This window comes from Myotis yumanensis, unplaced genomic scaffold, assembly GCF_028538775.1.
Source record: "Myotis yumanensis isolate MYYU_CA2020_CCGP unplaced genomic scaffold, mMyoYum1.0.hap1 SCAF_8, whole genome shotgun sequence".
Classification (NCBI taxonomy): domain Eukaryota; kingdom Metazoa; phylum Chordata; class Mammalia; order Chiroptera; family Vespertilionidae; genus Myotis; species Myotis yumanensis.
This window is the reverse complement of record NW_027223759.1, coordinates 6,499,687-6,523,408: the sequence shown is the minus strand read 5'-3', so window position 1 is coordinate 6,523,408 and position 23,722 is coordinate 6,499,687. Positions and strand designations below refer to the sequence as shown.

Sequence of the window (23,722 nt, the reverse complement as noted above, 5' to 3'; positions counted from 1 at the left end):
CAATCCGGGACCCCTCGGAGGATGTTGGGCCTAAACTGGCAGTCGACATCCCTCTCGCAATCCGGGATGCTGCATGCACCAGTGACCACACTTTTCATACAGGTGAAAGGCGTCTTGCTGTTGTGTCGACAGCTACATTTTTTTGCCCTGACTATAAAAAGTAGTACGTAACACGATCCTTCTGAGGCAGTAGTACCATTTTTCCATCTTATGGGTGGAAAAACTGAAGCAGAGAGAAGTTAAGTAATTGGCTTTGTCACACAGTTATAAGTGTCAGAATCAGAGCTGACCACCAAATGTGCAAGCCAGAGTCCATGCATGTCATCGCTGTATCATCCTGTTTTTTCAGTGTTAGAGTAGTCTTGCTAGGTTTTAATTTTTAAATCTAAGAGACTGTTCCCAATATATAGGATAGGGTCCGTAGGCCTGGCCAGCAATCAGGGCCATCTGCTGGCACCCGCCTTGGCTGGAGGCCCTACCCCCCACCCCACCTCTCCGGCAGACGCTCAATGTAGTAGCGTCTGGGGCAGCTCCTGCATTGAGCGTCTGCCCCCGGTGATAAATGCACGTCATAGTGACGGGTCGTTCTGATGTTCAATCAATTTGCATATTAGGGTTTTATTATATAGGATACTTATTCAAGAAATAAAATATGTCAGTGAATAAATGTTATGGAACATTGGTTTATTTTAAACCCAGGTGCATAATAGGGAAATGATTTGATGAGGTGTGTCAATATGATGTGGTAGTATATTGCTATGACAACCATAATTTTTCTAGCTTTTCTGTGGTATTTCTAATTTTTAATAAATGACCCTATAAAATCTAATATTGTGGTATGCACCAAATATAATTACAACTCTTACATCCAATATAACAAATAGTGAAACATGATTTGCTAGACCCAAGTTTTCTGATTTTGGTTCAGAAATTCAAAGCATGGCTATTAAAAATGTTTGACAGCTCTGACCAGTTTGGCTCAGTGGATAGAACGTCGGCCTGCAGACTGAAAGGTCCCAGGTTCAAGTCCGGTCAGGGGCATGTACCTTGGTTGCGTGCACATCCCCAGTAGGACGTGTGCAGGAGGCAGCTGATCAGTGTCTCTCTCTCATCGATGTTTCTAACTCCCTATCCCTCTCCCTTCCTCTCTGTAAAAAATCAATAAATAAAAAAATATTTGAAAAAATGTTTGGCAGAACACAAAATAGTATGTACACACTAATTACACGAAAATGTGTTTCTGTATCTCATGATAGGAGGTTAGATAAATAGTTTATCTATGTATATAAAAGCCTAAGTGACCTTTCGACTGTTAGACTGGTAGCTATGACACGCACTAACCATCAGGGGGCAGACACTCAACACACAGGCATGGAAACATGGAACAGACTGATGAATCTTAGAGGGAAGGGGAGAGGTGGGAGCGGGGGAAGAGATAAACCAAAGACCTTATATGCATACTAGAGGCTCCGTGCATGAATTCGTGCACCAGTGGGGTCCCTCAGCCTTGCCTGCGGGGACCAGGCCAAAACCGGCGGTCCAACATCCCTCAAGGGGTCCCAGATTGCGAGAGGGCGCAGGCCAGGCTGAGGGATCCCACCGGTGCATGAATCCGTGCTCCAGGCCTCTAGTTTTTTCTATAAAATTGCTCATATTTAGAGAGATGTATTTAGTATTGTCTTTATGATACTGTTAATTATGTGTTGGTTTTTTTTTTTTTTAATAGGGTCAAGAATTTGCTCCAAAAAGTGTGGCGATAATTGGTCATTCTATGGGTGGCCTTGTTGCAAGGGCATTGCTTACACTGAAAAATTTTAAACAAGATCTGCTGAATCTTCTTATTACACAAGCCACCCCTCATGTGGCTCCCGTGATGCCCTTAGACCGGTTCATTACAGGTGAGTGCTGTTACATAAACACTGACTGGCCTTTAGATTAACACGAATCCTTGCAGCTGCTCCCTTTAGAGAGCGCTACCGGTGCATCCATGTGGAAGCAGCTGTCGCAGATCACCTCCACCTCTGCCTCTCTGACTTTCAGCTTCGGCTCGTCGTTGAAACTGCTGTGAGTTTTCTCTGTCGATGGCACCTTAACGTGATGGCAGGTCTGGTCGTCCCTGGGCACGTAGGCTTCCGCTCAGTTATTCTTGAGGATGACTCCCTGGCTCTTAAAGTTTGTTTAAACTTCTGTGTTTTGTTAACTTGCCAGGACTCTATTCAAAATAAGCTTATTTTTAAGTAAAATACTAGGAATGTCTTGTTTTTCATAAAGAGTCCTGCTACCACTGCATGCGGTGAGGTAGAATTGTGAATATTTATTGAGCTCTTACTATGGTTTGGGTATTGTGTTAAAGACTTTACCTGATGTGTTATTATGTCACTTAATCCTTAGATCCTTTGAGGTAGGACCATTGTTATCCCCATGTTAATGGATAGAAAAAAAAAAAGTCCAAGATAAAGTTCATGCCCAAAGTCACGTGGCAAGAAAATAGTGGAGCTAGTACTTGACCCTGGTAAACTTGTTCCTGGCCCTGTACTCTTAACTTTTATATGCTACTAGAGGCCCGGCACACAGAATTCATGCAAGGGGCTCAGCCCTCACAGCCCCAGCTTTGTCTGGCTGTCTGGTCTAATTCGCATATTACGCTTTTATTATTATTATAGAAGATACTGCTTCTTTTTTTTTTTTTTTTTAATATATTTTATTGATTTTTTACAGAGAGGAAGGGAGAGAGATAGAGAGTTAGAAACATCGATGAGAGAGAAACATCGATCAGCTGCCTCCTGCACATCTCCCACGGGGGATGTGCCCGCAACCCAGGTACATGCCCTTGACCGGAATCGAACCCGGGACCTTCCAGTCCGCAGGCCAACACTCTATCCACTGAGCCAAACCGGTTTCGGGAGATACTGCTTCTTAATTTAGATACCCTGCTATAATAGAAGAAATAAAATTACGGATAATACTATAATGTTGCAGGGAATTTTAAATGAACAGTACGAGTTTATGCTTGCTGTCATGTAATCAAATGGTGTCACAGGGTAAGAACTAAATGCCTGTCTCGCCTTTTTATTAAAGTCAAATAGTGTCTTCACTGCTTGTTGCAAGTTTATGAGAATAGGAGAAAATATTTGGAAAGAAATAATTCTTTTCCCGATCAGTAAATTTACTCCACTTCTTACCCTATAAAAATTTGCATTATCTTAATTGTGGTAAAACTTTTATTTATAGTTCAGATGGCTTAGAAGTTCTGTTTAATATTAATATTATAGATATATCATGAATATAACAGTGTATCTTGTTGCAGGGAATGGCCACTAATTTTTAATGTGTCTTTTTTTTCTACCAGATTTTTATATGACTGTAAACAACTATTGGATTCTAAATGCTAGACACATAAATTTAACCACGCTTTCTGTAGCTGGAGGATTCCGGGATTACCAAGTTCGCTCCGGACTGACTTTTCTGCCAAAACTAAGCCATCATACCGGTGCCTTATCTGTTGTGGTAATCTTTTTAAAAGACTCTACTGAAATAGTGGCATGGTGAACACAGTGGGGCATGAATGGAGAAGTAACCTGTTGCTGCTTGGAAATGACTGCTGGGTTGGCGTAGTGCTGCCATGGTGCTCGTGTGTGTGTGCCTGCGTGTGCGTGGCGGGGGGGAGGGGGGCAGAGAAGATGAATGGATAAATATGACATGTTGGGAAGGCAGAGGCATGGATGCCTATGTCCATAGAAACTAAAAGTGACCTTAGAGACTTTATGAAAAGAACGCTTATTTATGAGAAATAATTGCATCTTGTTCAAAATAAGAGCCTGTGCATTGATGAGAGTTGTAAGTTTAAGGAAGTGTGGACTGATGTCCAGGGGCCTCTGTTACATGAGTGCTCTGCTGTCTGCGGTGGTAGTGGAGTAGTAAACATATCACATACTCTGGATTGCTAAGCTTGAATGAAGTTTTACCCATTCTAAAATTTAAAAATTAGCTTTGGCGGTGTAAACAGAACCCTGATTAATTCATTTGCTGGTTATTCTTCCCTGCTAGGACATCAAGTATATGGTCTTTAACTGGAACACGTAGCCTCTGTAAAGTGAGTTCAAGTTTCCTTTTAGGACTTAACATTATTTCTTGTATTTTTAAACCTTAAAGTTTTCAGTTAAGATCTTAACTTTTTAAACTCAATATATATATATATATATATATACACACACACACACACACACACACATATATACATATATACACACATACATATATATACATATATATATACATATATATATCTTCAACTAGAACTTAGTTTCTACAAACATCCATAGTTCCTTTTGCTTTGGAGGAGCTGGTGCTTTGTTGCATGGCTGTTCCCTTTGGAGATCCCCTTTGCTCTACCTTAGATTGCTGTGCGTTCATGAAGCAGGATTTACTGAGTGCCTGCCATACCTAGAACAGAAACCATTAAGCTCATCTGCTGTTACCCTCCATGGTTTTATAACTGGAGTTGTGGTTTAGCCATAGTAGCTTTGGAACAAAATTGGTAAATCTCTCAAACCTCATTATTGGTACGAATCTTATTTCAGTGTTGAATGTTTTGGGCAGATGTTTGCTGGAATCCCTCAAAAGATTAAATGTCAACTCTGTAAAACACAGATGTAGTCATCATTCATATCATGTAGCTAATTTCCTGAGCTTGGTCTGGCCCATGGTGCTGTATTGATACCACATCCTGCAGCTTATTTTTAAAAGAACTTTGGTCTTTTCAACTCTGTGTGTGTGTGTGTGTGTGTGTGTGTGTGTGTGTGTGTGTGTGTCCCTGTTTTCTAACCCATTTGATAATGTATTGTCTTCAAGGCAGCTTGTATTTCTGATGAAAATATTTTACCTCTTAGGGAGTTTTCTCAAAGCTGGTTTTTTTATTACTTGAGTTCGCTTTAGTTTTTTTAGCTCCCAAATAGTCTAAGGTCTTTCACGTTTTAAAGTATGTTCACTTAAAAAAAATTATGAAGACATAACAGTGTTTTAATGATTATCTCAAGAACGGTTAAGTGACATTTACATCCACTGGGGCTAGACAAATGACTGAAGTTTGAGAGCCCGTTGTATGTTCTTGGGAGTGCTAAGTGTTGTCTACTGTGAGTTCTTACTCAACTGAGCACCTAGCATCATCCTAGAACTACAGTGAATTCTGGTTGTCTTAACGTGTTACATAAGCTGCCAGCAGGAATTCCTGAGTAAGATACCTAATGTTTTATTAGGTTCAACAAGTAAGCTATAGATTCCTCCCACTTCAGAGCCTGATTGGAGGGTGTTATGGCATTGTCAGAAAGCCTTCTGCAAATAGTACATTTTTAGGAGCTTTTGCCCTTGTCTCTCCAGTTAGTAAAAATTCAGCTAGTGAATTTTTCTATATAAGCAGGCCTGGACCCCACTTGTGAGAGTCTGATTGGGTAGTTTTGATACTGTGATCAGACATACGTCTTTTGGAAAACCTCTCCAGGCTTAAGCATTTCTAAGGCACACTCTGATTAAGAAGTAGCATCTTAGACTTTACCAAGTGGTAATCTAGTCAGAGCTAAAATTACTAAAATGTCTATTGTAATTTACCCATAAACTAGGATTTTTAAAGAATCATAAACTCGGCCTCTTGTTAGAGTAAAAAAGAAGCATTAAACTCAGAAAGGAAATCTGGGTGCTTTAATAATTTTTAAAGGATAATGTAAGTGTGACTAAGCAGTAATGACAGAATTATTTTATGCGAGAAATATCTTAATATTTTTGGATCGTCTTTTACAAAGAATGCATCATTTAAAAATGTCTGTGCGTCATAACCTAGTGAAACTAATGCTACATGTTTCTAAATATAAGCTTGTAAGAATCTCAAGCCTTTTGGAGGATAAGGAATGTGCTTTTCTTAAGTTTGATTTTTTGTTTGTTTCTTTCCTTTCAGAGCTCAGCAGTGCCTAAGACCTGGGTCTCCACAGATCACCTCTCCATTGTGTGGTATGTCGTGTACCTTACTCTGATGGCTTCTGGTGGTCCTCTTTCTCAGCAGTGCATTGATTAGTTTGTTAACGTTCTTAGAGCTTTATTCATAGATTTGGGAGATAGGTTAATTTAGGGGCTTAGAACTCTAAACTTGGCTCTTGTCTCAGTGTGACCAGGGTTTCCTTGACAACCGAGGTCATCATCTCAGAACCAGTAGCATCAGTCTCAAATGAAACTAGCGTCAAATATCAAAATTTTAGTTTGTCATATTTGGGCAGAATCAAAGGTACTTGTAGGACATCAGAGCTCTCGGCCAGTCACCAAACTCAGGGACTTGATGGATGCAGCATTGGTTATTCTAGAGTAGCACATGGAACACCAACTAGGAATTAGATTTACCCTTAACATAATAAAGAAAGAGATTAAATATAGATCAAGAAATACCTAGACCACGCATGTCAAACTCAAGGGCTAACACGGGCCAAACAAACAAGGTGTAAGTGTATGTGTGCCGCAAAAAAACAAAAGCTTCAATTTTCATAGATACATAGGTTCATTTCGATAGAGACATACTGATTATAAAGGGCTGAAATAAATGAGTCATTCTTAACATAAAATAATAGAAAATTTTAATGAAAATTAATATTTTTTTCTTGAACATTAACTTACCAGACGCTGAATAACTGCACAAATAAGCATAATGCAAATAAACCTATTTTTCTTGTTCTCCAAAAGCGAAATATTTCCTGTTGTGCACACCAAACAAGTCAGTACAAGACTAATGACGTGGCCATCGGCTGCTAGAATATTTGCTGTTAGTATTAGTGGAGAGAAATGGTGCGCCTGCATGTAAGGCGTGTAAGGGAAATGAATGCAACACAATTATAGTAATCAGTCATTAGCTAACATTGTAGTTCGTTATTGATAATTATGTATAACAGGATATTGTAAAAATCCTGTTAAAACGCTTCTCACATACCGTTATATTGGCTGGGCCGCAAAAATATTCGTTGTGGGCCCCATGTTGAGTTTCACATGCTTGACCTAGACCCCAGAATCTTATCTCTCTGTGTTTTGGCTCAAAGATCCTCTTTTTCACCTTCCTCCAGCTCTGTGGTCAGTGGCATCTGCAAGAACCAGCCAGTGCAGGCATGTGAACATGGGTAGAGGACACTATAGCTGTGCAGACACGGAAGTGTAGGGGAGATGGAGGGACCCAAACGGGTCTACTGCCAGACATCCAGGAAGATTTAATTTGCCTCATTTTTATTGTTTCAACTTTAAGATATGTAATTGGTAATAATGATTTCTTAAATAATTTTAGCATTTACAGCACTAAAGCAACCACAGATATTTGATTAAATAATGGAAGTATGTGTGTTTGTATCAAAAGCATATTTTTAACGTTTCCTTTGTAACACATCTTATTCTTCAGGTGTAAACAGTTGCAGTTGACTACAATTCGAGCATTCTTTGATCTGATTGATGCTGACACTAAACAAGTATGTATTCTTAAACTAGCAATGATTTCAGTAAAGTGAGAGCTTGGTTGCAGCAGTGGTGAAGTTAATACATTTTATACTTCGATGCAACTAGAAGCCTACACCTTATGATGACTTATAATGACTTTCAAAATGGGAATACCTCTATTTTTATCTGATAATACTTTGACCACTAATAATAATTAATAGAATGCAATGGAGGAAAAAGAGGGTGGGAGAGGTAGAAGAGGGTGAGGGGGATACATTGTGATGGAAGGAGACTTGACTTTAGGGGTGAACACACAATACTATATGCAGAAGATGTATTATAGAATTGTACACTTGAAACATATGTCATCTTTAACCAATGCCTCCCCCCAAGTAAATTCAGTAAAAGTTTTTAAAAGAATGCAATGAAAATGAAAAATGACAGATTCCTTAAATCTTCCCCCAGTTCTTCTCCTTTACTGTTTAAATTTTTATATATAGTCTTTTAGCTTTAATTAAGGGAAATACTTATTATTTTGTCCTTTTTAGTAATGTATTATAGATCTCATGATCTATCCTATTAGACATTTTTGTTTGACTTTTTTTGGAAAGCATCTTTACCTTTCTGATAGGATCCAAAGATCTGCAGTTGAATAAATCAAATCTCGTGTTCCATTAAATTCTAAGATGAGAAAACTCTAATATAAGTGTATAATAAATTATAATTCTGTAAGGATAAGTATATTATAGACACATTTTAAGGACAAATGAGAAGTTTTTGATAACTAATAGTGCTAAGAATCAAACTATTATGAAACCGAGTTCTGTTTCACAAACTCAGTATATGTAATGGACTGGACTATGTTAGGATATGATTGCTCATCAGGAAGCATGTGATCTAGGAGGAAAAGCAGGGAAACTAGAACTCACGCCATAATCATCCCCAAACATGAGGTCCCCAGGAATCAGAATTAGTGTCATTTTTGATGGTCATCAGCATAAACATCAGAGCTGAGAATGTGAGTGGATGGATCTTCTAGAGAGAGAATAAGGATGGGAGAGATGACTTAACTGAAATTTTGGTTGAAAGACCTGTGGCTTTAATTGATTGCCGTCAGATGTGGCTGCTTTAAAAAAACAAAACTAATTTTGTATCAGACTGAATTGATTGACGTATAGAGTTTGCATCAATGAAGTTAAATTCCACTTTCCTCCACGCTAGTCATACAATTCCGAGAGAATTATATTCTATTTTGTACATCCTGTTTTAAGGGGGGACATTAACAAACTTGAGTTTATCCAGGGAAGGAAGGCAGGCAGAGTGGAGAGGGATCTGAAGCAGTTCTGTGAAAGACACTTGATGTTTTTGAAGTTGTCTAATCTGTAGAAGAAATGTTTTATTTGGATGAGGGACATCACAGTCTTTAATTTTCTGAAGGACTGTCCCCCAACCTAATGTATCAAAGCACCAAGGAGTCAGATACTTGCTCTGAACAGGGCAGGACATGCTCCTGGTAAGAATTGTTGCAACTGGAATTGTAATATTTGGAAAAGGACTGAGTTAGAAATGTTAAAGCAAATACCGGGTGCCTTCTAAGGGACTGAGCAGATGTAGTAGACCTGGGTCCTCGCCGACATTCTTCATCATCCGGTCACTGTGTGGTTGCCGAGAGAATCACTTCCCTGTCGGGGCCTCGGGGCCCTAGCTGGAGAATTGAATAGCGGTAGATTCCAGAGGAATTTTATACCCCAGTACATTTTCTTCAGGGGAGGGGCCGATCTAAAGTTGCCGACATTTTATCGTGCTGGGATATTTTAAAACAACAGGAAAAATCCTGTTGTCTGCTTGCATTTTCGTTTCATGAAACGTAGGATGTTTTGACGCAGGGGAAGTCGGTAGAACAGAGTGGGAGGGATTTCCAAGGGAGAACAGTTGTATTTTCTCTAGTGACCACTTGATTTCTGTGTTGTGAGGTTGGCGCTGGTCTGCATTGGGAAGCTAGTGGGTTGGGTTCACTGGGCTGGAGGGCCCCTGGCGTTCCCTTCCGGTTCTGTACATGTTAATGTGTTTTATCCTCGTCCGTTGTTGGAGAGCACGAGTGCATAATGGTTAAAAGCATGGGCTCTGGGGCCAGCCGGCCTGGCCTGTGTTTGAGCACTGGTCCAAGCTCTCCTCGGGAGCGTGACCTTGAGCCGTACCTTTATTTCTCTGTGCTTTCACTTCCTCACATTTAAAATACAGATAAGAAGGTTATGGTCTCCTATAGAGCGCTAACGTGTTAAGCACGTAGAACAGGAAGTAAGTGACTGTTGGCTCTTAGCATTGTTACTCGAAGCAAAGTGTCATTGAATTATCACCGGATATGAAAGGGTACAGAATGCATCCATGTTCTCTCTAGATAACTCAAAACCCCAAGAAGAAATTGTCGGTTTTGAATCACCACTTTATAAGACACCCAGCAAAGCACTTTGAGGAAAAACCAGCAATAATTTCTGACTTAACAGGTTAGTGGTTTTAATATTTTTAAATTGTAAGTAGAGCTTTAATTATGATTCTTAGGTATATTTATTATTAGCAGACAAAATCTTTCAAACTATGATACTTCAGGTACTGTAATCCTGTTATATTTTATTCATGTCTCTAAGATGGTTTCTTAAGAGGTTGTTGGTTAGGGAAGGGAAAAAGTAGAAAAGCAGTTTATAAGATATGGCTGGTGAAAAAAAAAATGTCCTGAAAATAGCATAACAAGTAGAAAATGTTTAAAGATAAAGTTCAGTGTCTCCGGTCTCCTGACAATCACATAAAATAAGTGCAGTGCTTAGTTTCTCAGTATCAGTCATGCTTCGTCGACCTTCTTTTGGATTAACAGGCATATCTTTAGCTGGTAAATTTTGCTTTTACATGTAATACCTGTCATACCGTACTTAATTATTTGTCTTGTTTGGGAAATGAAATATTGACTTTCTTTGGTTGATACTTCCTTAGAGTTAAAGACACCACGTCGATTTAAAGTGCTTTATTTGATGTGAATGCTAGTTAGTAATGAGCACATAGGGACTATCTCACTAGATTTTCCAGTTTAAAATAGCCAGTCTTCAGGAAACCACTTTTTCAAAAACTGCTGATTGAGAAATATTTCACCAGTATTTAATAAAAGAAATTATTTAATATAAAAAAACCAAGCTAAACAAATGAATTTCCTTTCCCTTAGTGACGCCGCTGTGGGTTCCAGTAAAAGTGTCGAAGTGGACCTACGTGGCTTACAATGTAAGTATACCGCCAGGGGGTTTTCCTTTACTTAAGGTAAGTTTAGTAGTTATCTTTGACTGCTAAGGTCTCTTTAAAAAAGATAACCACATATCATTTTGCCACAGTAAAACAATTTAAGTAATAATGTTTAATTAATAAGTATCTAATTGGTGTGCAGTTTTTCAATTTTGTAACTGTCAAATTTTTAAATTATTTTTATTTTCAATTTGTTCAAATCAGGATACAAACAAGTCCACATATAGTAATACTTATATATCTCTTATTCTTTTAACCTCTAGTACTTACTTCACCACCTTTTTTTCCTCTTGCAGTTTATTTGTTGAAAAAAGCAAGTCATTTGTCCTAGTTTGATGAAGTTTCACAGTCTTTTCTGATTGCATTGCTGTAGTATCATTCAACATGTTCCTTTGCCTTCTCTTTTCCTGGGACTTAGTAGTTGGGTCTAGATGCTCGATCAGATTCAAGTGTTTGTTTTGCGAGACTGTCTGGCTTTTTTTTTATATTAGCAGCTACTAGTATTGAGGAATAATGCCTACTATCAGTTCGTGTAGAGGGATGCAAAAATGATGATACTCCAATTTGATCATTTCTTCTTCATTTATTAATTGGAATACTGTATAGAAAAACTCATCTAGTAAATTTATCAAAAATGGAACACATCGTAAAGGAAAAAATGTCAGTCACGTAGACCTTTGGATCTTATATTTACAGTGGGGCCTCCCTTGACTTACGAGTTTAATTCGTTCCGTGACGGAGCTCGTAACTCAAATTACTTGTATGTCAAATCTTAAAGTGAACGAGTGAGACACGTGGTGCTGGGCTGATGTTGTGGCGTTCACTGTGACGTTCGCTGCGCCAACTGGCGGTGGAGTATCTGAAGCTGGCTCGTAACCCGAATTTTAGCTCACAACTCAAAGCAAAAAATCAGCCGAGAGACAGCTCATATCTCGAAAAACTCGTTAGTCGGGACACTCGTAAGTCAAGGCCCCACTGCACTCGTTTTCAGAATAGTGAGTTGGTTCACAGACAGTGACTGAAAGAGGTTTGGGGGTTTTTTCCTCCCTAATATTATTACAAACTCATGTATTTAAGCATAAACTAAAATATTAAAATTGTTCTATCTTTGACCAGTGTAGCCATTTCAGGTTCGGTTCTAGAATCTTTCCATATAGCTGCCCTTTATTTGCCGTCGGTAGTTTTCTCACTGTCTATCTGGTATGAGAAGACGTTGCAGATCGTTTTGTATATCCCCTGCCCCAGACCTTGAATCAGCTTTTTTCTCGAAGGAAGTCTCCCAATATTTGGGAGATGGCACCTAAAATCCGTAATCAGGGCAGTAGCAATACTTATGGCTGGTGGGTTAGCATTTCTAGGCTTTTCAGTGGACAGAGCTAAGAAAGGTATTTTCGCTTCATCATAAGGCCAAAAACCGGACGAAGACAGAACACATGCATTCATACTGATGCTTTTAAGGCAGATTTCAGGACTACAGGGTTTATACCTGATCTCTCTATCTTACAGCTGTCTCTTCTTCCCACTCCTAGAATATTGGTCTTCAACACTACCAGGAATAATTGAATAATTACTGATCACCTTTAGCTGGAGTTTTGAATGATGAAAGTATCCATTTTTATGATCGTTTTATTGTGTTTTTCCTTTTTTTTTCAGGAATCTGATAAAATATATTTTACATTTCCTCTTGCAAATCATAGGAAAATCTACACTCATGCCTATTGTCAGAGCACCATGCTGGTAAGATGATTGGTACATTCTGTGTAAGTTTAAAAGGCTAACTGCTCATTTTTCAAATTCACCAAATATCTAGTAGATCTCTACCTTAGCTATGCACTATTACTAAATCTAATTCGTTGAAAAATATTTGGAGAAGAGTTTTTTTTTTATTGAAAAGTATTCGTCCAAATGTTTCTGTAGCTGATAGTATACCAGGATCTAATATATCACTGAGTTGGTAGATGCTGCACTTTGATATAGAATAAAGCCTTTAGAAAAGATGGTTTTACTCTTTAAGTTGATTTATTTTAATCAGAATCTGAAGTCCATATATTGCATTTGATTCATGGATCTTCAGTCTCTTTTGTAACAGCCCCTTTTTCTTTCCATTTATTTATTCAAGAAAGGCTGTGGGCTCTATAAATTCCCTACATTGTGGGTTTAGCCGATTGTATTCTTGTGGTACCTTTTACCATGTATTCCCACCCCTCCTGTTTTCTGTAAACTGGTAGTTAGATCTAGAGCAGCGGTTCTCAACCTGTGGGTCGCGACCCCTTTGGCGGTCCAATGACCCTTTCACAGGGGTCGCCTAAGACCATCCTGCATATCAGATATTTACATGACGATTCATAACAGTAGCAACATTACAGTTATGAAGTAGCAACGAAAATAATTTTATGGTTGGGTCACAACATGAGGAACTGTATTTAAAGGGCCAGATGGCTGAGAACCGCTGATCTAGAATCTTGATTAGACTCTGATGAATTGTGTATGGTAAGAATGTTTTACAAGTGGAACTGGGAGGCATATCCTAGCTGGTTGGGGACTTAGGTGGTATCAGTATGCTCTGTCCACCGTGAAGTTCCCAATCAGTCTTTCACCTAATGATTTTAGCAGCCACTGAGGGCTGCAGACAGATTTTTTTTTAAAAGAACTATACATTTTATGATCTAGTGGCATTTTCTTTTCTTTCTACTTCCTGGAGTTAGTCAGCAATTCCTGAGTGACTTTTTCTAAGCTGATTTATACAGTTTTTTGTAATTAGTTAGGGATGTTTACTAGATAACCTGAAATTGTTCTCTGGACACTTTCTAGTCTGTATAAAAATGGTGTTTTAGGGTGGGCTTGAATAATATTTATTCAATTCATTGATGAAGGAGTCAGAATTCCCTATACATGGAATGAGATGAGTGGTGTGGTCTATTGGCAATCTTCATAATGAGGGCTATTTTTGAGGACACGCTCCCTTATTAGCTGCAAAAACCCAGGATGAAAGTGGGCTGGCTATTGAGAGGCTTCTAGATGTTCTTCGTCCAGGCTGTGCAGATCGGTTTTGTTGCCTTGCTTTAAAAGGGCACATTAGCCCTGACCGGTTTGGCTCAGTGGATAGAGCGTCGGCCTACGGACTGAAAGGTCCTAGGTTCGATTCTGGTCAAGAGCATATACCTTGGTTGTGGGCACATCCCCAGTAGGAGATGTACAGGAGGCAGCTGATCGATGTTTCTCTCTCACCGATGTTTCTAACTTTCTATCCCTCTCCCTTCCTCTCTGTAAAAAAAAAAATCAATAAAACATATTTTAAAAAAATAAAAGGGCACATTAGGGTTCTGAGAAGCGTAGGCAGCTGATATTGTAGGCAGCATTTTGCCAGGAGTAGAGAGCAGAAAAATACCATATTGCTTTTTGTTTGTTTCCTTTCAGCTTTCTTTTCTGTATTCTTGGAAAAACATCTTAAAATTTTATTTACGTTTCATGAGAGCAAAGACCATGTCTGCCTGATTCATCCTTTTCCTCAAGGGCACAATTCCTTGGCCCTAGAATGGACTTTATAAATTATAAATATTAGTTTAATGAAAGGATTGATTTTTTTTATTGTCCTATGTGTACACTAAGGAAGAATTTATGTGGCCATCTGAGCAGTGTTTCTCATTACCTTATGCCCTGGTAGGATTTCAGTAGTTGGATCATTTCAGTTGTCTTGAAGCATTGCTCTTACTACTTCCTTAAAAGTTAGAGTGATCTTAGGTCAGAATTCTCTTAAATGACTGAAGCTAAATCCATAATATAGTTAAAAAATCGCCATCATCGCTGCCGTATTTCCGTGCTGCACTGACAAAGTAGCAACCAGCCTCCCTCTTGGATTGTGTTTCAATCCAAACACATTCTCAGCTGCGTAGAAGTTATCTGTTTGGTAGTCAAATAAGAACTCAAATGATAAGCTAAAGGCTATACTTGGATTAATTGTTATTTTTTAATTACTTGGCTCTTTTTTGGATTTTTTAAATTTTATTTTTGTATAAAAGTCCACGTCTACTTGTTCATTTTTCTGTTTTTGTTTAAATGTAGGAAACTTACTATGTAACTCCATAATTAAACTATGAACATTGCCAAACTCAAGGTATTGGTTCACACATTAGAAACGCTTGCCCAGGCCCGTGGGACTCAGTTGGTTGAGCATCATCCCATGCACCCAGAGGTCGCTGGTTCAATTCCCAGTCAGGGCACCTGCCTGGGTTTGGGCTCGATCCCCAGTAGGGGGCATGCAGGAGGCAGCTAATCCGTGCCTCTCATATCTGTTTCTCTCCCGTTCCCTTCCTCTCTCTCTAAAATAAATAAAAACATATTTTTTTAAATTAAAAATGCTGAGGCAGTGTGCTGTGGAGAGGTGCCCATTGGGTTCCTCTTTCTCACATTGCTACTCTGGGTTACTTGCTTCCCTGACTTGTTGGCTGTAGCCTTCTTTGCCTGCCCTTGACCTGTTTGCCTTTTAGACCATCTCGGATACATTCCTAAATATCAAGTTGCTATTTTATATTGTTGTTGTGCCTACTGGCCCTATCAGGCAACAGTAAAACATCGAAGATGTCTATTTTGCATAATTATTTTCCACATCACTTAGTGTGCTTTGCTTGTGTCATTAATCAACAGGATACAAATAGTTGGATTTTTGGCTGCATAAACAGCACTTCTATGTGGTAAGTTTTTTGAATCTATGGCCTTCCATTGTTCATTTTCCTCCACGTAAACACACTCACAAATTGTACTTTCAGAATAGCTTTGTACGTTTTTAAGCTCATTTTGGTGCTATACTAAATTAAAGTATAGGTTTTAAAGTGAAAAAGGAAATTAGCATAGCAGTAAGTTTTGTAAACATTGAAATAGTTGGCTGCTGGAAAGACAGTTTTTTGGTTCCAAAAGAACTATGTAGGTAGAATATCTTGGGTGAGAACATGTTAGGCTTCATGTCATTAGAACTCTCTCTGGCAGCTCTATGGGTGATTTCTTTTTCCTCTGACGCTTATTTATCATTTATAATACTTTAATATGTGTGTCCTTTAATTATATTCGCCTATTTATTCCATAGCCAGCAAGGGGTTGACTTATCATGGAAAGCTGAACTGTTGCCAACAATTAAGGTAAGTTGTGGCTTTAGAATTTCAATATTTAGGTGAAAAAAATACTTGAGCCTATAGGCATTTTAGAATATGATATGTTATTAATTCATCTAGGTAGTTCATAAACAAGATTTGTTCATCTGCATTTTAGAAATATTTTCCCTAGAAATGGAGAAATTTAATGGAGAAGAATGTATTTTTTTAGTTCTCAGAGGTAAAACGATTAAGTTAATAATGCTCTAAATAAAATGAAATGTATGTGTTATTGCATCATACCAAGAGCTGAGTAAAGTTTTAAAATTCAATTTGAAGGTATGTTCAAGCCCTTTCATTTATATTATACTAGAGGCCCGATGGACGAAATTCGTGCGGGGTGAGGGGGAGGGGAGGGGCCCCTCAGCCCGGCCTGCACCCTCCCGCAATCCGGGACCCCTCGCTCCTAACCGCCCGCCTGCTCGCTCCTTATCACTTGGCTCGCTGCTCCTTAGCGCTGCTGCAGAGGCGGGAAAGGCTCCCACCACCACTGCTGCACTCACCAGCTGTGAGCCCAGCTTCTGGCTGAGCAGCACTCCTGCTGTGGGAGCACACTGACCTCCAGGGGGCAGCTCCTGCATTGAGCATCTGCCCCCTGGTGGTCAGTGCACATCATAGCGACCGGTCATTATGCAAACCTAGGACCTTCGATTAAATTTTACAAAAATAAAATTTAAAAATCCAAAAAAGAGCCAAGTAATTAAAAAATAACAATTAATCGAAGGTCCTAGGTTGTATTCCGGTCAACCTGAACTGTTGTTCAGGTTGTTCCGGTCATTCTGGGTGTTCCGGTTGTTCTGCCATAACTGTAGCTGGGCTTATATACTGTATATATAGGTAAGATAGATGTCTGTTGTAGAAACATTGCTGTATATTGAGAAGAAGCCCAGGAGTTTGTCTAACGTGCTGTCCCAAGGGAATCTGACTGGCTTCATAGACGGCCACTCACCGACAGACAGCTCTCCAGCCTCAGAACCTCTCGGGGCTGGCCCACATGGTTGCCCTGGAGTGCCGTGGAGAAAGTTATCTGAAGAAATGTCTCCGTGCATGCAAATTGTAGCAGCATGTCACTACCCCACCCCTGCACGTACTTCCAGGGGGAAACGTGGCTTTCAGAGCTATTTGGTGACTTGGCTTTTCAATAAATAGATGCGTCTCCTATCTATTTATTCCTCAAAATGTGGATATGGGATCTGGTCTTAATTTTGAGAAGAGATGTTTATTGGGCGAGGTACATTATTAGTCTTGCTTTGCTGTGTCTTCATGTCATTTTACTGAATAATCGGGGGATGATGTTCATGTATATCATTAGCCAGCATCTCTTTACTACTTGGGCTTGATCAGAATCATTTGAGATTAGGTTCCAACTCTTCCATCATATTTAGCATCCATTCATTCATGTTGAGCCTCTGTCATGTGCTACCAAAATAAATGTGGAGATAATGCTGTAACATTGTTTGAAACAAATAGACAAATTATAAAAGGAAAGAGCAAATCTGGAAATAATTATGTAAAATATTTAAATTTAGTGTTAAATGTCATTTGTTTTACATGAAGGGACAGACACAGCTCAAGAGATGCAGGACTATTTTGGTAGTCCATATTCACACAATTATTAGGAATTTGACTTTTAGCAGGATTATTGACCTGAAAATATAAACATGCTACCTTATGAAGTATTGCATTTGAGTTTGCAATCTGTTTTTTTATAACGTATTAAATAAGAAATAGTGTGTGTGTGATTTATTTTTCTCTTAAAGTGCTTTACGGTCTGTATAAATCAGCTTTTTACTTCCACCTTTTTTTTAGTCTCTGACGTTAAGACTTCAAGACTACCCATCTTTGTCACATCTTGTTGTTTATGTACCATCTATTCATGGAAGTAAGGTAATGAATGGACTAAAGTCATTATCAGAATATTTTGGGGCTACTCAGGCTAAATATTTGTTCTTTCTTCATGAATTCTTCAGCATAGGGCTTGTCTAAAACAATGCCAGTTTAGCGATCCACCTAAGACTGGTAGGACCAGTCTAACTTGAACTAAGCAGAATAAACCCAAGTCTCTTTATTCCAAGTGGAACATCAGACTTTCAAAATCTATTAATTATTGAGATCGTTTTATATGCAAGAGTCTGTGCCAGGAATTATATAGGAAGCACACAAATGAGGAAGAAACTAACCCCGTTCTTAAAAATATACTTGGGTTGGGGAAGAGAAATATATTTGGAAAAGGAGGAAGAGAGAGAATAAAAGAGCTACTCAGAAATACACAATACACTAATAATTTTTATTAAATTAAGCTTGCTCATCAAATTTTCTTAGTTTGGCATCTCTCCTTGAGGAATGCTTGCCATTTTAGTGTAGCCAGAGTTAGGGTGTGGCACAGCCTTCCCCAAAGCTGACGACTTTGATTTTCCACTCAAACATCAAGATGTTTTACTAAAATTTGTTGAGTTTTTTTTCCCCTAATAAGTCAATGCTTCTATTTCAGTTTGTTGTAGATTGTGAATTCTTTAAAAGAGAGACAAGATCCATACAGCTTCCTGTGACTCATCTTTTTTCCTTTGGTAAGTATTTTGATTCTGGAAATCCTAAGACTTGCTTTTCTTTTTAACAGTGCTGATTTCTTTCGCAATAAAGCACAACCGTGTAAAAGAGTATTGTGTATTTCAAGTGTAGTCCTAGAGTTAGCATGTGATGTGTTCATTCGTTTGACTCTTATTTAATACTGGGCCAGCGGTCATCTTCTGAGAAGGGAACTTTAAATGTATCCATGATCACATACGTTTGTGTGTGTATGTGGGTGTGTTCTCATGTGAATTTATACTCAATATTGGCCCTTTTAATAAAAGGCTTATTATAAGATATAAATCTCTACCTGCCCTGTGACAGTGTCAAGATTTCTCTAAATACATATAACTACATATTCTCTTACATTTTATTGTGAAATAATTTTAGACTTAAGAAAGAGTACAGAGTTCCTGTGTACCTGTCACTTATCTCTCTATAACAGGGGTGGGCAAACTTTTTGACTCGAGGGCCACAATGGGTTCTTAAACTGGACCGGAGCCGGAACAAAAGCATGGATGGAGTGTTTGTGTGAACTAATATAAATTCAAAGTAAACATCATTACATTAAAGGGTATGGTCTTTTTTTGTAGTTTTATTCTTTTCAAACAGGCCAGATCCAGCGTAGTTTGCCCACGGCTGCTCTATAATGTTGGCCTCTTAAACAATGCAGTTGTCAAAACTAAGCAGTTAGCATTAGCACCATACTGTTAACTGAGCCACAGGCTTCATTTGGTTTTCGTTGGCTTTTCCACCTTTGTTCTTCTCCAGGTGCCCACATTGCTTGAGTTTTTATGGCTCTTTCATCTCCTCTAATCTTTTTATAGTTCCTCAGTCTTTCCTTGTCTTTCATAATTTTGATACCTTTGAAGAGCACTGGTCAGTTATTTTGTAGAATATTCCTTGATTTGGATTTGTCTAAAGCTTTCCTATTAGTTGGTGTTATGCATTTTTTGGCAAGAATATCACAGAAGTGATGAGTACTTCTCCATGTATCCTATCAGAGGACACGTTTTATCACTCACTGTGTCTGATCACCAGTGATGTTAACCTTGGCCACTTGGTTAAGGTGGTGTCTGCCAGGTTTTTCTACTGTGAAGTTCCTGGAATTAATAAATGTTTTGGGGGAGATACTTTGTGAGTAACCTATTTTTATTTTTTATTTTTTCAAAATAACCCACTAATCTTAACATCCATGGGTTCATCTAGTCTGAAGCAGTTATCACTGATACTCTATATTTTCTAGAATTCCTCCCAAAGGAAAGTTGTCCCTTCTTCCTGATTTATTTGTTTATTCAGTTTTTATGTATGTCAGTAGTGGACCCATACATACTTATTTTATTCATTGGGTTATAATCCAGTATTATTGTTACTTTCTTGTTTGTTTAAGTTTTTCCAGCTTTGGATAGTGGAATCTGTATTTTGGTTGTCTCTTATGCCATTCATGAAAATAATCTATTCTACTTGATAGAGGAAACTTCCTGTAAGATTTTTATCCCTCCTCTACCCTTTTTTGGTAGAAAAATACTGAGAACAGTACAGAAATGGCAACTCTATCACTTAGCTCCTTAAAGATAGCACGTTTATGAAATGAGATCTACCAAGAAAGCATACCGTATCGACACTAGAGATATGTATTGGTTTTATAAAGCACATACATGTGATTGAAAGGCATTGCAAATGTTTTTTTTTTTTATCCAGAGTTTTTTGAAGGAGGATTGTGTTTTTAGGAGTTTTTGCCTTCATGCCAGAAGTCAGAACCTACCAGCTCTTTTTAATATTAAAAATCGGTTGACATAATTTTAATGTTGTTTAAGCAATTTGTACTTTTGTTATTCTTTGGTGTTCTAAGCAATACGGTACTTTTAATTTAACAGGATTGTCTTCAAGGAAAGTGAAATTAAACACAAGCGGCCTGTTCTATAACATAGAGCTTCTGAACTTCGGACAGGTAATAATCCCGCGTATAAGAAGGATTTGATTTTACTTTACTGTTTAGTTAAACAAACACGTAAACTTCTGTTTTTGTTTTTATGGTCAATCCATTAGATATACCAAGCTTTTCAAGTCAACATAGACAGCAAGTGCTCAGGAGTCAAAGGTAAGTGTATTTTACAATAAAATATAAAGGTGTTGTCATTTGAAGAAACAGTATGTTTTCACTTGAATTTCCTATATGTATGTGAAGTAAAATGTAATATAATAGAAAAGCTGTTTATATTTCCAACAAATTTAACATAGACCCTTTCTTTACACATTGCGGACTAGTAGTTTTATTGCTAGCTTTACCTAGTGGTCAGATAAGTTTCTATTGAATGAGTACAAAAAACATTTTACATAAATGTTAAAGGCACGCTTTAAAATTAAGTACCCATTGCATTTTGAAGTTATTTATTGCATGTTCTTACAAGCTAATATCTTTTTAAAGTATGATACTTTGTAAAACACTGTGTAATATGAAGTGAGAATTCTCGTGATCTGTCCACAATGTGTTAATAGTAAGCATCTTTTTTTAAAAAATATATTTTATTGATTTTTTACAGAGAGGAAGGGAGAGGGATAGAGAGTTAGAAACATCGATGAGAGAGATACATCGACCAGCTGCCTCCTGCACACTCCCTACTGGGGATGTGCCCACAACCAAGGTACATGCCCTTGACCAGAATTGAACCCGGGACCCTTGAGTCCGCAGGCCGACGCTCTATCCACTGAGCCAAACCGGTTAGGGCAATAAGCATCTTCTGTTTTAGTTTTAACACCCACTTTTAAAAAAATATGTTTTTATTGATTTCAGAGAGAGGGAAAAGAAGAGGGAGAGAGAAAGAGAAAGAGAGAGAAAGAGAAACATTGATCAACTGCCTCCCGCACACATCACAACTGGGGGTTGGGGATCGAGCCTGAAACCTGGGCATTGCCTGACTGGGAATCAGACTGGTGACCTTTTGGTACACAGGACGATGCTCAACCAACTGAGCCACACCAGCCCAGGCTTAAATATCCACGTTTTAAAAATACCACATAGCTTGCTGTTTTGTTATAATAGTAATTCAGATTTAGCTGCTAGTGTTTTTCCAGTTTCTTAGTCCTTCTCAAATGCTCTAATATCTTTTATGAGTCTAATATTATAAAACACTAGTGCCCCGGTGCACAGATTCATGCACATTGAAAGGAAATGAATTAGAAGGTGGCCGGTGAGGTGCAACTGGGCGAGACAGGCTGAACATGCCCTGGAGCCAACCTCCCGGGGTCCCTCCCTGGCCTGCCGCACCTGGGGTGGCACCGTGACTTGAAGGGCATGTACGGAGTGAGCCAGGTCCCTCCAACAGGTGGGGCCCCTCTGCCTGGCCTGCAGGGATCAGGCCAAAACCGGCTCTCCGACATCTCCCGAGGGGTCCCGGATTGTGAGAGGGCAGTTCTCGGGTGATGCACTCCAGAATCGGGCTCCCTCCTCTCTGGTTCCAGGGTGTGTCACCCGAGAACCACCACTGCCAAGTCACCGCAGCTCAGCAGCTCCTGCGTTGAGCATCTGCCCCCTGGTGGTCATTGTGCGTCATAGCTACCAGACGGTCGCTTAGCCTTTTATACATATAGATTATTACTTAATCATTCTTCATAATTTTCTATTATGTGATGTAACTCTTACTGATTTCTTATGAACTATAATTATAACCACTATAGTTAGGTACTATAGTAGTTTATATAACATTTGGTGTGACATAAGGGTAGTAATACATGTTTTCGTTTTGTTTTCACAGAAGAAATAACTAGTATCTATAAACTTCACATTCCCTGGTCTTATGAAGATTCGCTAACCATTGCACAGTAAGTATATGAAAGGATTTACCTTAAACTTTTGTTTTTTGAATAATAAACATTCTACTCAGTTTATTTACATCAGAGTGGAAGCATTAAAGTGCCTCTTAGTAATACATAGGTATTCCTAATGTAGCATTGTGCCCGTAGGTAATATAATCTATGGTATTCTTCTTTAACTGGTACAGAATGTAAACCTTCATTGCTTGAAACATAAACCCTTTCCCACTTCTCCCCAACTCCTATGTCCCGGAGGGAGCATTCAGACACCGTGACATGCCGGGAACGTCCCTCTGTCACCATGCGTCTCACACCCAGCCTCCTCTCCATTGCCACGCTGTGTTGGGCCGAGGACTGGCTTAGCCGTGTTATTTAATAGCATTCTGTATTTGAGAATTGATAATTAAGTTACTTTTCAGGGTCCCATCTTCAACAGAAATTTCTCTGAAACTTCATGTTGCCCAGCCAGACAATGACAGCCACGTCGCGTTATTAAAAATGTACACGTCTTCCGACTGTCAGTATGAGGTAAGCTGTATGTTGGCTTCACTTTTAAGATTTAGTTATAGAATAAACGGCAGATGTATTTTTTTTAATATATTTTATTGATTTTTTACAGAGAGGAAGGGAGAGGGATAGAGAGTTAGAAACATCGATGAGAGAGAAACATCGATCAGCTGCCTCCTGCACACTCCCTACTGGGGATGTGCCCGCAACCAAGGTACATGCCCTTGACCGGAATCGAACCTGGGACCCTTGAGTCCGCAGGCTGATGCTCTATCCACTGAGCCAAACCGGCTAGGGCATATGTATTTTATGTTAGCTTCAGATACATGGTGATGCAGAAGGCAATAAATACTAGAAGTAGACATTCACAAAAATGAAATAGACATGTATATTACTTTAAATATCCTCCATTTTACCTCTTAGCACCACCTCCATATTTTCTTAGCTGGACCACTGAACGTATGCATCTTAGTAAGAGAAAATAAAATTAAAATTGCGACTGAAGTCTAACCTTTTCAATTTGGGAGCAAAGGTCCTTTGTAAATTGAAGACCATCATGAAATCAGCTGTGGGTTTCATTCACGAATCAGCGTGATGCTCATTTGTTCCTAGCTCTTGGATAAGGTTCTTAAGGCCTTCTTTGCTTTTCACTAACTACATTAGTTTCTGTTAGTCATTAATCCCTGCAGTTCCGTGCCTATTGAGTTTGTGTTACAATCACCTAGATGTCCTTGTGCTGAGAGAAGGGAAGTAGAGCTCCAGGGTAACATGTTATTAACTTACGGGTTCATGCCAAAAGAGTCCCTCCCTGTGTTAGAACAGGCCAGGTTCTAAGGACTCCAGGTGGACGTGGCTGAAGCAGATATTTGTGGTGACATCACAGGTCTCTAGCTGATGTGAAATAGCTTGATTCCACTTAACTGCTCTCAGTCATTTAATAAATTCCTTTA

The 23,722-nt window shown here is 38.8% G+C and overlaps 1 protein-coding gene across 1 annotated transcript in view; it reads left to right on the top strand.

The window, feature by feature from the left end:
* Positions 1-23,722, top strand: part of PGAP1 (post-GPI attachment to proteins inositol deacylase 1) — a 56,561-nt gene that overhangs the window by 9,405 nt on the left and 23,434 nt on the right. The window contains exons 4-18 of the mRNA XM_070421746.1: positions 1,727-1,898; positions 3,350-3,507; positions 5,948-6,000; positions 7,421-7,487; positions 9,854-9,959; positions 10,667-10,722; positions 12,394-12,477; positions 15,385-15,431; positions 15,821-15,872; positions 17,694-17,771; positions 18,376-18,451; positions 20,330-20,403; positions 20,502-20,553; positions 22,208-22,274; positions 22,685-22,793. Of these exons, the coding sequence (XP_070277847.1) occupies positions 1,727-1,898; positions 3,350-3,507; positions 5,948-6,000; positions 7,421-7,487; positions 9,854-9,959; positions 10,667-10,722; positions 12,394-12,477; positions 15,385-15,431; positions 15,821-15,872; positions 17,694-17,771; positions 18,376-18,451; positions 20,330-20,403; positions 20,502-20,553; positions 22,208-22,274; positions 22,685-22,793 (1,251 nt within the window). The remainder of the gene's footprint in view (positions 1-1,726; positions 1,899-3,349; positions 3,508-5,947; positions 6,001-7,420; positions 7,488-9,853; positions 9,960-10,666; positions 10,723-12,393; positions 12,478-15,384; positions 15,432-15,820; positions 15,873-17,693; positions 17,772-18,375; positions 18,452-20,329; positions 20,404-20,501; positions 20,554-22,207; positions 22,275-22,684; positions 22,794-23,722) is intronic.